Source organism: Magnolia sinica, chromosome 9, assembly GCF_029962835.1.
Source record: "Magnolia sinica isolate HGM2019 chromosome 9, MsV1, whole genome shotgun sequence".
NCBI lineage: Eukaryota > Viridiplantae > Streptophyta > Magnoliopsida > Magnoliales > Magnoliaceae > Magnolia > Magnolia sinica.
Genome location: NC_080581.1, coordinates 13,278,809 through 13,293,125, shown reverse-complemented (window position 1 = coordinate 13,293,125; position 14,317 = coordinate 13,278,809). Strand labels below are relative to the sequence as shown.

Sequence of the window (14,317 nt, the reverse complement as noted above, 5' to 3'; positions counted from 1 at the left end):
TAGTCCATGCATCCCATCCATCCAAATCCTTCTACTAACCATAGTCACCAATTCACGGTTATTGATACATCCCAAGGTTTGGTTTAATAGATCTTAGCCATTGGATGTCCATCAAGCATGGTTTAAAATAAATCAATGTTAAAACTCAAAGTAAGTAATTGAAAACCTATGATTGAAATCATAGAAGTGTTGTCTAGCCTTTAAAACACTCAATGGATGGTCTAAACCCTAAGAATAGCCCATATACTACTATTCTAATTAAGTGACCCAAGTGGGTCTTCTTTTTAGATTGTGCGAACTTTGATGACTCAGGTAAAATCTATCAGCTACACCCACTTCTAGTAGCTTCTAGCTAGTCTCGTAAAATAAAAGAATTTTCAATTGCAATCTTTCCATCTAAACATTCTCAGGTCTAAAAATTTGACATAATGGGCCTCTTTGATTAGTATTGCAAGTGATTCTATCAATGGGAATAATCAAAGGCCTCCAAGCTAGGGTACTATCCATGATACATTTTGTTTTTTTTTTTTTGTTAGCTTGCTAGTACACCCCACCGTCAGTTCACACTTCAGTGTTATCCACCCCACTAGGGATCGATACCAAGACCTCAGTGTTGAAATGAGGTATCTTTCACTCAGTCTATCACTTGAGCTATGGATCAGGGTGTCTATCCATGATACATTGACACACATACTCATACACGAGGGAGGACAAAGGCAAGCTAACACCAATTTAGGTCTAATATAGTAGAGATTGTCTATCTTAAAATCAAATCAGTCCCCTCATATAAGATGAGAAATCCTAATTTTATAGGTGTGTCCAACACTTGCATAGTCATGGCCAAGACATTAAGATCCATAAATCACGACTCTACCCGGCAATAGATTAACTTGTCCATTTATAGTGCCTAAAGATCACAAACCCATAATCATAAAACCATATTTTACACCTAATAACTAGAACATTAACAGAACGATCATATAAAAAAGGCAAGGAGCAATATAAACATTAGTTTTCAAGGGTAGTGCCCTGATATGAACTCTGAGCTCGTGCTAGCTTAGAGTTATGGCGCGGTTGCATCATCTGGGCCACAAACATCAGGTGTGGCTCGGACAATAGACTTTCTATTTAAATTGAGGCTCGTTCAAAGGTGGACCGCCAACAAAAGACCTGAGCTCGAGGGAATATCTTGCCTGATCTTGCCACCCGACCACTTTATTCCTTGCTGATATGATTCCTACACTTTTTGCATTATTTCCTACCACATTGCATGCGGAAACGGATTGGCTACTCGCCCTGCCACCAGCCAATGGCTGGTGGTCAGTGCTCTGTGGGCCCACCATGATGTATGTATTTCATCTATGCTGTACATCAATTTTTTTAGATTATTTTAGGGAATGATACAAAAAAAGAGATATATCCCAATCTCAAGTGGACCACATTACAAGAAACAGTGTTGAATGAACGTCGATCATTATAAACTTTTTGGGCTCCATAAAAGTTTTGGATCAAGATGATCTTTGTTGTTTTTTTTTTTTCCCTTCATCTAAGTCTGTATGACGTAATTAACAGATTGGATTTCAAATAAACAGTACAGTGGGCCTTAGGAGGATTTTAATGATGGATATCCAATCACTATTGTTTTCCTATGGTTTGGTCTACCTGCGATTTATATCCCTCTCATTTTTGAGATCAATTGTTAAAATGATTTGTAAAAATGGATGAACGGCATGGATGAAACACATACATCATGGTGGGGCACAAACCGACCACCAGCCACCGGGCTAGTGGCAAGTGGGGTAGCCAATCCGTTTCCACCGGCCCCATGGGGGTGGTCGGTGCTATGTGGGTCCCACCATGATGTATGTGTTTCATCCGTTCTGTTCATCCATTTTTACAGATCATTTTAGGATTTAGACTAAAAATGAGAGGGGTGTAAATTCCAGGTGGACGACACCACAGGAAAATAATATTGATTGGATACCCACCATTAATATCCTCCTAAAGCACACTGTACTGTTTATTTGACATCCAATATGTTGATTAGGTCATATAGGCCCAGATGAAGGGAAAAAACAAATATCAGCTTGATGCAAAACGTTTGTGCCCCAAAAGGTTTTTAATGGTTGACGCTCATTCAACATTGTTTCTTGTAATGTGGTCAACTTGAGACTGGGATATAACTAATTTTTGATCTCATACAATAAAATGATCTAAAAAATCTAGATGGATGGCATGGATGAAATACGTACATCATGGTGGGGCCCATAGAGCACCGACCACCAGCCATTGGCCGGTGGCGGGGAGTAGCCAATCCGTTTCCGCTTGCGTCGGACGCGGATTTCCTGCTAAAGCGTTTGCCGTAAGTTCCTGCGCGAGTAACATAGATGGGGCCCACTATTATGTTTGTGAGAAATCCACTCCGTCCATTCATTTTTTGAGATCAATTTAGAATTTGAGGTAAAAAATGATCCGATCGAATACTCAAATGGTCTGAAAACATGAGGATTGAATGTCCACAATTGAAATATTTGTGGGGCCACAGAAGCTTTAAATCAGTCTAATATTTGTATTTTCACTTCATCCAAGTAGGAATGACGTTATGAACGGAATGGATGGCATGTGAACATCACGGTCGACCCCAGGGTGGTTTCAACCGTAGGAATTTTCCTACTCACCTTTTCTTTTAGTGTGGCCCACTTGAGTCTAGGATCCTGTTCACTTCTGGTTTAAATCCTAAAATGAGCTCACTAAACGGATGGATGAGGTGGATTTCTAACGAACATTACGGTGGGCCCCACCTATGTTTCCAGTGCAGGACTCCCTGCGAAAGCCATTTGCAGGAAATCCGCGCCCACTAGCGTCTTACCTCCCATGCGCCGAGTCGGTGCAACCCAAAGCTTTGTGGGGCTCACCGTAGCATGGGTGTGACATCATTCTGTCCATCAGTTCTGATAGATTATTCTAAGATGCGAGTCTAAGATGAGGCATATATAATGCCCAAATGGGCCACACCACAGGAAACAGTGGGACGTGGATTGCATCCTACCCGGGCAGGGCTATATGGGGCCCACTGTGATGTAAGTGTTTTATCCACGCTGTTTATATTTTTTCCAAGATCATTTTAAGATATGATAAAAAAAATGAAGTGGGTTCACAGCTCCGATGGACCACACCAAAGGAAGCTGCAGATAATGACACCCACCGTTGAAACCTTTCTAAGGGCCACCGTGATGTTTTTTTACCATCCAACCTATTAATAAGGTCATTTAGATGTTGATGAAGTGAAAAAATAAATATCAGCTTGATCCTAAACTTCTCCAGCTCCCAAGAAGTTTTTAATGGTGGAACTGCAATGCCCAATTTGTGGTCCACTTAAGCCTTATTTCTGCCTAATGTATCGGATACCTTATAATGATCCGAGAAAAACAATTAATGACGTGGATAAAACACTTACATCACAGAGGGCCCCACAGATCTATGCCCGGACGGTAATAGGACGCAATCCGCGTCAATGCGCAGCGTTGAAATCCTATTGCAGCAATATCAGCTGTTGTCTACCGCTTCAGCGGAAGCGGATTGCGTACAACTGAGTTACTCAGATCTATTTAAACTCGACGGGGCCCACTATGTATGTATATGTCTTATCTATGCTGTCCATCCATTTTTTCAGATCATTTTAAGCCATGAGCACAAAATTGAAGTATATACAAAGCTCGAGTGGACCACACCACAATAAAAAGTGGAGATAATGATGTCCTCTATTGAAACCTTTCTATGGTCACAATGATATTTATTTGTCATCCAACCTTTTCATAAAGTCACATGTGCATGGATGAAGGGAAAACACATATATCAGATTGATTCAAAATTGCTGTGGCCCCCAATAAGTTTTCAATAGTAGGAGTTCATTTCACACTGTTTCCATTGGTGTGGTCCACTTGAGCATTGAATATGATTTAATTTTAGGCGTTGGTCCTAAAATTAGTTACTAAAACGGATGGACGGTGTGGATAAGACACATACATCACAGTAGGCCCCACAGAATTTATTCAGTATGCAATCTGCTTCCCACATCATCGTAGTTGTAAAAGAAGAATATCAATTTTCTATGTAATTTTCAAAACTCCATGTCTCTTTTTCCTGCCGACCAAACCGAAAGTGATTATTTGTCCTTTCATTCCCAATGAAACATGAGCAAAGACAAGGAAACAAACAGCTAATCAGAACAAAAGATTTTTCTAGTGTCTTGGTGGGGCCCACCTGGTTGGCCATGATCACCGCATGTGTGCCTAAACGTGCCACATTACCTACGGAAAGGCAGTGATCCAAGAAATGCACTAAGGCTATCAAAATGGACGCAAAGGTTCTATGACTCGGACTGAGTTGGGTGTGCCTCAACGAGTTGGAAATATTTCAAATATGACTCGTGCTGCTGAACTATAACAGATTGAGTTGACTCGTGCAAGTCGGTAATCCAAGGCACATTTCAAAATATAATAGGGCTGAAAGTTGGGTGGGTTCAACCCGACCGACCGGTGACTGACCCGACATTGGGTTGAGCTTGGGCAGCATGTATCGAGTTTGGTCTCGGACTTGGGCTATACAAATACCAACCCGATAAAACTTGGGTCGGGCTTGGGTTTCTTAACTCAACCCGAACCCGATCAATGTATAAGTTACTTATAAATTATAACTGAGTGTGGATCATATGCATTGAAGACATAGGAAATTCTAGTATTATCGGGTCTCATTGGTCCACATCATTTTCAATGACTCAAGCTAACAAGATATGCTGAATTTCTGTCTCCCAATTAAATTGCGTTCTATACAACATGACTTTTAAATGAGTAGTTGTCTTATATTTTAACTTCTTTGTTTAGGAAAAATGAAGTTCTTTACAATAAATAACTACACAGATATATAATTAATAAAATCATAGATATAAAAAATAAGATTTGCATTGAAATATAACAAATTAATGCAATCATAAAAATATTAGCATGTATCCACCTGATCAACCTGTCCAACCCAACCGAACCTGCTTGGGTTAGGCTTGGGTTGAGAATTCCCAACCCAAGGTTGGGTTAGGTTGTAATACGATTGAGGTATAGGAACCTTGGATTGAGCCAGGGTTGAGTGCCAACCTGACCAAACCGCCTGACTTTCAGCCCTAAAATAAAATATCTATTATCCCCTTTGGGAACATGTGTCACGGGCATCTTAGGGCGGTGCGAAATATATATGGGCCGACACGTACTTCGAACAAAATAATTTTCACGTTCCCCGCCTTTTTTGAGCACTCCCACTTGAGAAATGTCATCCTACAATGTATTAACGTCTTCCAATTTTCTGATAATGTATCATTTTGGTGGAAAATCCGAACTGTTTAAATGGTGGGACATACCTTGATGATCATCTAGATAAAAAATTGGATCAATCCACTCATTAGATGGACCACACACGTACATTGAGTCTGATTATCATCTGTCCACTGATTTTAACTCTGTAGCCCACCTGGTGAACGAACCATGCTGGTTTTCACCCTTTGTCTGATCTTTATTACGTGTCCCACTATTCTACGGTTAGGATGTTACAAAAATGTGACAAGTTGGCGGGAAAAAAACATCTTATGTTGAATTTCCCATGCAAACTGGTATGTGAGCTTTATTTTCTTTCATTGCTATGCTATAAAAGAGTCATGTGTTTTCAGCTATTTCATCACTCAAAATCCTTTCATTTATTCGTCTGTTATACACCGAAACTTCGGTGTAAACCCACATTCCATACTCGTTTTATCAGCATAAACCTCGTCTAATCCACCTTCTACTACACCAATGAAGGAAAGCTTGCTACCATTGCTCATCCTCATCTCATGCTTTCTGGCTCTTCCCAATTCGGTCCATCTTAGCGGTTTGACTCCGAACGGCGCGTCATCGGCGGTCGTCATTCAACCACGACAATCATTTGGTTGGACTTTTTACTTTATTTTATTTCTTACATATATACCATGTTAGATTGGAAGGGTTGTCAATGGACTGGGCTTGCTAGCGGGCTTTGAGCCCGGCCCACGCTTTGTTTGAGAGCCCGTTAGCCCAGCCCAGATGGGCCCCTTTATGATTTCAAGGCCATCTTTGTCATATTCCATGCATTGTGGTAGAGTTGTACACGAACCGAGTCGAGCTTGGCCCAGCTCGGCGGCTCGGCTCGGCCAGCAGGCTACCCTAGTTTGAACTTGGCTCGGCTCGGTCCTTGAGGAGCTTGATTGGGTAGCTTGACTTGGCTCGGCTCAGTCCTTGAGGAGCCTGATTGGGTAGCTTGACTTGGCTCGGTCAGTAGCTCGGGCCAGCTCGAGCCAAGTTCGAGCTGAGCTTGAACTTTATCTTTCGAGCTGAGTTCGAGTTCAAGCCTATGAGTGGAGTTCGAGCCTACAAGCTGAGTTTGAGTTTAGGTTTTATAATTTTTAATATATAATACATATTATAATATAAATAATATATAATATCATATATAATTTATTTAAATATATAAATATATACAAAATATTTATACTAAGTGAACCTGATCTGAGTTGAATTGATTTGAACTGAGTCAAGTTTCGAGTCAAGTTCGAATCTGCGAGCAGAGTTTGCATTCAAGCCTACAAGCTGAGTTGGATATATAATATATATAATATATAATATCATATATAATTTATTTAAATATATAAATATATACAAAATATTTATACTAAGTGAACCTAATCCGAGTTGAATTGATTTGAACCGAGTCAAGTTCTGAGTCGAGTTCAGTCTAGCTCGCACTCGGCTCAAAATTTTTTCTAACACAAAAAATCAGCTCGTGAACCGAGTCGAGTTGAGTCAAGCGAATTAACCAAGCTAACTTGGTTCGTGTACAGCTCTAATTGTGGGGCATACTTAATGAACAGCCCAGATCTTGCACAATAGTGGATAGTCAGGGTTGGGATCGGGTTTGGGTAATCATCATGGTCTGTGGTCGCCTGTTCGTTCTGACCGGTGACTGGCCCGGGCTGGCTCATGCGTAGTTTTACTTTGTGGGATGGGCTTGAACAGACCTTTGCCAGGCCCAAACCGGCCCGTTGACAGCCATATAGATTACCATACTACACATGGATTCATATGATTTTAGCTATTGGGAATATATATGATGTATCGTGTATGCAATGAATGATACGTGAGCACGTGATGTCTACATGTGTCATGTAGATAAATTAAACCGTTCAAATCATGGGACCCACTCTACGTATGTGATGAACCTAAATTAATATTTATTGGATGGTTGTGATTCTGATTTATGGAAATTTTGTTTGTTGAATTGGAACTATTGATTATTTTTTATTGTCCATCCATTGTGCATGAGATATCAACTAGCTGGTCAGTTAAGGCATATTTTCAGTACAATTATTGTTCTATAAATCATGTAAAGGTGGAGCCCACTATTTGGACGGTGTAGTTTTGGGATTTGCATATGCCACGTGTAGAATTTCAGAGTGTGTGAGTATCATCCATCACACTCTCCCTGAGTATCGTTCTTCTCAAGCAGGGGGCCACATCATCTCCTGGTACAATAAGGAAGCCGGATCCCAGTGCTTTGCTAATCAATTCTATAGTTTGCAAGGATGGTGATCGTGTCAATCAATCCAAAACTAATGGATTGATAGGAAACATCATTGGTTGGCCAATAGTAAGAAATTAAGTAGCCCCTTGTTTGGCTCAAATTTGATGGTTCAAGTGATGTGTGTGTTAGGCGTATCAAAGCCAAATGTAACTTAAATTGAACCAAATACCTTGTAACCCTAAACACCAAAATAGACTAATTAAGATTAGATATGTGAAAATCGGTTGTCAATCCAACCACCGATTGCCTAAAATTAGATGATTGCCAAATGAGAGCGTTCGTCCTCTTAATGAGTTTTTTAACATATGGAGAAAAGACTTTTAATTAAGAACGTGATAACTTATATTATTCAAAATTAAGACAATATAACTTAAAAGAAGCAAACTGGCCGAAGGTAATGAAAATAATATAAATATATGTACCGGTTGAAAAAGGAAGAAAAGATAATAAAAGGGATAACTAACAACAATATGTTCATCATTTGGTAAAGTATTAGACTTCTTAGGTAAGAAAGTTGTCAAGTATGAAACATTGGATTGCTTGCTTAGCTGCTTCATGGCAAGAAGATTGTTGGAAATGACAGTTTCTTCATTGTATGACTAGCATTCGTTATATGAGAAATCCTAATTCGTGTTAGAGATGGACATATGTCCGTCTCTCAAGTAGTTTCATAACAAGGTAGTTGATGAAAACAATTGTCTGCTCATTACACAAGTTTGGGTTCCATTGTAAGATGATTGATGGCGGCGGACCTTTGATGGTTCGTTCATTACATGACTTGGCTTCGTGATGAGACGGTTGTTGAAAGCGACAACTTGTCGTTACCCTGCTCGGCTGAGCTTTGTGGGTAAGTTGGTCATGGTTTGAATAATCAACCGTTCGTTACTCAGCCATATACCTCGTGGTGATAAGGTTGGAGAGGTGATAACCTGTTCGTTGCTTTGGGTCCTCACTTCATAGCAATATAGTCGTGGGACGACTATCCATTAATTTGTTGCTTAAAACCTCACTTTATGGGCAAGACTGTCATTGAATGACCACTTATTCATTGCTTAATTGGGTTTTATGACGAGGCAATTGTAGTTAAACAGAAACTTGTTTATTTCTTTGATCGAACTCCATGAGATGGTTGAGTGAAATTTCTAGGCACATGGCAAGACGGCCCTGCTGGCCATTTGTTTGAGACTTAGAGATTTTTCTAGGTCCTACGATATAATCACGTACATAGGGTAGTAAGCTAGCTAAATTCTAATCTAATTGATCTAGGCTGGTTTATAGCATGAATATAGCTAACAATGCAAGAGTTAGATTGAATAATAATAATAACAATAATAATAATAATAATAATAGGTGTTCATGGTAGACATTAGATAGGCAACATAGTGTTGAAAAAAGTAGTGTTGCATTGTATTGGAGCGGTGTGGGCCCAAACTCCTCATTCTCTATTGAATTTATCAGAATCAGTTTTTACGATATTCTCTAGGTTAACTTGCCAATTAGCATATGTGGCCGATTATACTTTTAACTTAAGATGAGTTCTCATGGTCTAAATTTCTCTATTTAGTTAATCGTCTAACATGCATAACATATTGTATTTTTAACCTAAGAGATATATCTTCATAATCTCAGCATAATCAGCTTGCTTCCAAACGGTCATAGCCAATCATGTTCTACCATGTATCATTGTTAATAAACACCTTAGCTAATTGTACTTTTTAAAGTATTCTAACTATAACTCCATGTATGTGCAACCACTTGATTTCCGTTGTGTTGTGAGAAGAATCACTGTAAGCTAAAGAAGCCGTTCGTGAATGTCCTCTTTAGGCCATTATAAAGAATATGGCTTTTTAAAATTTTTTTTTTTTTGCCATGTGTGCTGTGATAACTTTTACTTAGGCTTATTGACATGTGTCTCATGGTGGCAGCTTCCCTTGTACTTCGTGATCTCCTCTTGTCAATCGCATCAATTGTGAGCGAGGAACTTATTTTGATATTACATACAGTGGTGCCACCACATGTCGGCTTATTAGCCATTGGATCCGACGTGGTCAAATCGGGTGTAAACACCCACTAAATGGATAGTTCAAATCCATCGCCAAAGCACATAAATAAAGGCTCTACAGTCTATAGAGTTGATAAGAACCTGTAGCAGTATAGCTTGCTTATTGCTAAGCAATGGCCTAAACTCCTATGTTAGTTTTGCACCAATTAGAAAACTAATCATCTTAGCATGTGACACCAATGTACATCTCTTGGACCATTCAAATTATGGGTCTTATTGTGGATGGAGCACATACTAAATCATAGTGATCAAGCAATCCTAACCATTCAATTAATGGGCACAGAATGGATTGTAAAAGTAAATTAGTGATAGGTCCAAAATCAATGAGAAAAGTTGGATGATTAATATTACATTCTTAATATGACATTTAGGTTATACACCTACACCTATAGTCATGGTTGGGTCGAGAATTTGGACAGTAACAGATCGATAGGAGGTTTGGACACATAACACCCACCTTTTTCATCAAAAGACCAATAACAATACCCTTTATGCTTTTTTTCTAAAAAACACATACTTTTCAAATATAATAAAAAACCACTTTTCGGTTTATTTTTTGAAGGAAAAACTAACCATGGTAAGGTGAACAAATCTCTTTAAATAACGATAAATCACCCTTCTCCGAGATCCTTAAAATCTAAACCTTTATTATAAACTCTATTCTTGCTCCTCCAAAACTCAAACCATAACCCTTGGGTTCAGGTCAACTTGAACCAACTGATGAGTTGGGTTGGAAAATGCCAATTGGGTTTGGATTAAGCAAATTCAAGATATGTTGGGAATAATTACATTTATTTGGACTGGGTTGTGTTGAATATAAAGGAATTCCAGTTGAGTACCTTGGGTTGGTTCTTCTTGAGGTTAGGTTAGGCTTGAGTTGAACCTCAACGTAACCTAATCCACCTGAATTTCACTCATATCTACCATTGTCGGTCAAAAAGCCTTTTCCCATTGTTACCAATTAACTATAATTGCTCTAACATAGTTCTATCATGTTTTTAATTTTTGAAATTTTTTTAAATTTTTTATTATTGATTGTCATTCAACATTGGATAGTTTTTGACCAAATATGGAAAGTAACAAGGATCATATGGGAAAACCAATGGAGGTGATTTTTTTTTTTTCCTTTTTACATGACAATCACAGGTTTAAATGCGACGGTTGGATTGAATGGCATGCGCGAAGAGTTCCCTATCAAGCAACAACAAACTGGCAATGCAAGGGTGATCCCAGGAAGTGGGGGTGACACTCTCCGACGCCCACCTGAAATTCTCCGTCGCCCACATGGCAGAGGCCATAATGGTGCATCCACTATACAAGCATATAAATTTCTCCCCATCTCCAATACATTAGTGCAAGTCAGCATTGCATTGCTACTTGGTTTGATTTCCTTCTTTTGATTAGTATCATTAGTTATTTTATACATGTAATTGAGGAGTGTAGAAAATTATTTTACTAAAATGGTTTGTAGTCGTTCTACCAAGGATTAACAAGTTTTGGGAGAGATGTTTGTTAGGAATGAGAAATGATCACCTACAGCTAACGTGTCACATGTGTAGGACATCTGACCCAACCAAGTGGTCGACTCCATGATGAGGATTGCCTCACTCTGAAAATGGGATGATCCACTCATTAAATGGGCCACAAGTGTACATTTAGTTAGATCATGGACCATCAATTGATTTTGACAGAATAGGATGCCTGATTTTTGTGTGGGAGATGTCATGGTGGGGGTATACATTTTGAATGTGCCTGATTGCCTTCACATGTGAGGCATTGGCCGGAGAGCTGGGGTTGCAGTTGCATGCTAAGGTGGTGGGCTTCTTGCTGTGCAGTTCAGTTAAATAGGGATCATGGTTAAGTATTCAGGCCATTGAGTTATTGGGAACTGTTGTCGATTGAATTCATCTCCAATTTCTTCAAGATAGGACCATCCTAACCTTTTGCCTTCCTGACACACTAATAGATAGTTTAGAAGAAAAATACAACTGTCTCATTTCAATGAAAAAAAGGCTCCAGATTGGAGGCTAGGATCTTCAAATCTTGGGATAGTTTTAGGGCATGGGCCATCCAATGTGGGCCATGGATACACTACTTGTCTGGATTACTGAACTATGGGACCTACTCATTGGAACTAAAAACCTGAGTAAAACTTTGCAAAGCCTCTGGTGGCCACCAAAGATGGGTCATTTAGTTGGGTGACTGTAAACCAAGGTCTTTTATTCACCATACACGTGGCCCATCTGATGATGGACCGGCCTTTCTTTTCATACAGTGCATATATGCCCACGGCGACCCACCTGAACATGTGGCCAAGATTTCGCACAGACGTACAACATTGAGTGTGCTGCGACTCACCTGCTCAAGGTTCAATTCATGCTTTAGAAATTACATAAAAATAAAGAAAGATGTAGAAATGGTCAAATTCAACCAAATGGGCAGTGATTATGTTATCAACATATTTGTTAGAAATGTAAGTGTTTCTTGTACATAACGGAGGATAGAAGAAAACGATAACGAAATGATCAGATCTATCGGGTTTAAGGCTCGACTTGAATAGTCAATTTCTCAAGACAGATTTGTTGCCATTTTTCTAAAAGTTCTAGCAAGTGCAAACAAAAGAAATCTGCAAATTGTCTTCAGGATACAATGAACTCTCAATCCGATTTTCAACACGAAAATTTGCACATTTAAGTATTGAACAAGTCTCTAGTTTTGACAACAATATGCCTTAAGACGTTCAGAAAAAAACTCAGCAAGAGATCAGATCGAGAGTAATTGCACAGAAGATGATATAATCTTAAGGATTAAGAGTATCTACTTTTAGATTATATTATCTAGGATTTATATTAATTGAAATGTTATGGATTTCTTTCTGAAGAGGTGCTAAAGTGCCTCTTCAAAAAATTCATAAACATTCACAACAAATAATTGCTTTCCATGAAGGACATGACTCTTTGTCCTATGACGGTTATTTCTGTACCCATTTAGACAGGAGCAGTTATTCAACAGGAAAAGCTGTATTCACATAAGCGACACATGATATAGGTACCACATATACAATCATGTCACAATTACTCTCAATCAACAAAAAAAGGTAATAAAACATCAGGGTACCATGGCTCAAAAAGTTTGAACCGAGTGCCAAAAAGACCAAGGCTCTCTTAGCTCCTTGCAAAGTACTAAGTGCGCCTAGTAAAGCGCCCAAACAGCCCTATAGCCCATGCCGCGCACGCGGACGGTGCTTCGCACCGTCCTTGAGGAGATTTGAACCCTGGCTGCATAAGCAAAAACTCATTCTCTTACCGACTGGCTATATACACTATTTATAGAAAGTTTAAATAATTAATATATTTATTTACTTTTTAAAAATAACTTTTATTTTTGAAATTTATTTTTATTCTAAAAAATACAACAATCCCCCACAATTTCAAAAATAAAATCAGATTCTAGAACGAATGACATATCAATATAAATAGGTGCCTAAGTAAAGGTATCTTTTGGATTTGAACCTTTACTTTAGTGTATACGTATCAAAGTTATGCCAGGTACTTAGTGACCCATTAGTCTTAAACTAAGGACCTTATATGACTCACCGGACATATAACACACATCTATTCATATATAACTGAAGATCTAAAAGTTCGTACATTTCTGGCATTGTGCGTATCCTTATTTCATGAATATTCTAGAGACGATCCCAATCTCTTCAAAAGCGGCCTCACTTCTCTACTCATATAGGTAGATCTATCAAAGACGATTCCGCTTCATCTCAGCAAAGTCTGCTTATAGATCTATTAAGAGTTAGAACTCAGCTTCTTATGATATGCAGAAACTAAACACTAGACTTTTATGAATGACACTCAAATTTTCTTTTTCTAGTGTATGTTTCAGTCACATACTTGACTTGTTTGTCCCTTTAAACCTAGCTTATATTTCAAAACATACGTAGGGTTGCCATCAAGAGTGAAAGTTATATCTTTATGGATCTTAGTCCTATTCCTTTAGTGGTTCTCCTTATTTGATCTCTTAATAAACCTTTTGTCAAGGGATCCGCTAAGTTCAGGATAGATTTAACATATTCCACTGTAATTACTCCATCTCTGAGCAATTCTTTAACAAAGTTATGCCTTAGATTTACATTTCTAGACTTACCATTATAAGTCTTACTCATAACACGACAAAGAGTAGCCTAACTATCACAAAAGATAGATATGACAGGAGTAGGTTTTGGCCAATACGAGATTTCCAACAGTAGGTATCTTAGCCATTCACTTTCTTTATAAGCAGCACCATGTGCAATAAACTCACTTTCCATTGTAGAGTGAGATATGTATATTTGTTTCTTAGATGTCTATGATATTGCTCCTCCTCTAAGAGTGAATATCCAGCCACTTGTAGATTTGGATTCTATGCTATCTGCATTCCGGCTTGCATCACTGTACCCTTCAAGTACAGTAGGATATAATTTATAATACAGTCCACAGTCTATGGTTCCTCTTAAATACTTTAAAACTCTTGAAATCACATTCCAGTGTACTTGTCCTGGATTACTGGTGTACCTGCTTAGCATTCCTACTGTGAATGCTATATCGGGTCTAGTGCAATTCATTGCAT

At 38.7% G+C, this 14,317-nt stretch overlaps 1 protein-coding gene across 1 annotated transcript; it reads left to right on the top strand.

Annotated features, from left to right (window-relative positions):
* Positions 1-5,711: 5,711 nt before the first annotated feature.
* LOC131256932 (uncharacterized) lies at positions 5,712-11,200 on the top strand. The gene is made up of 2 exons (XM_058258037.1): positions 5,712-5,970; positions 10,847-11,200. The coding sequence occupies exons 1-2, from the start codon at positions 5,838-5,840 to the stop codon at positions 11,098-11,100; spliced, it is 387 nt and encodes a 128-aa protein (XP_058114020.1). The 5' UTR covers positions 5,712-5,837; the 3' UTR covers positions 11,101-11,200.
* Positions 11,201-14,317: the final 3,117 nt, after the last annotated feature.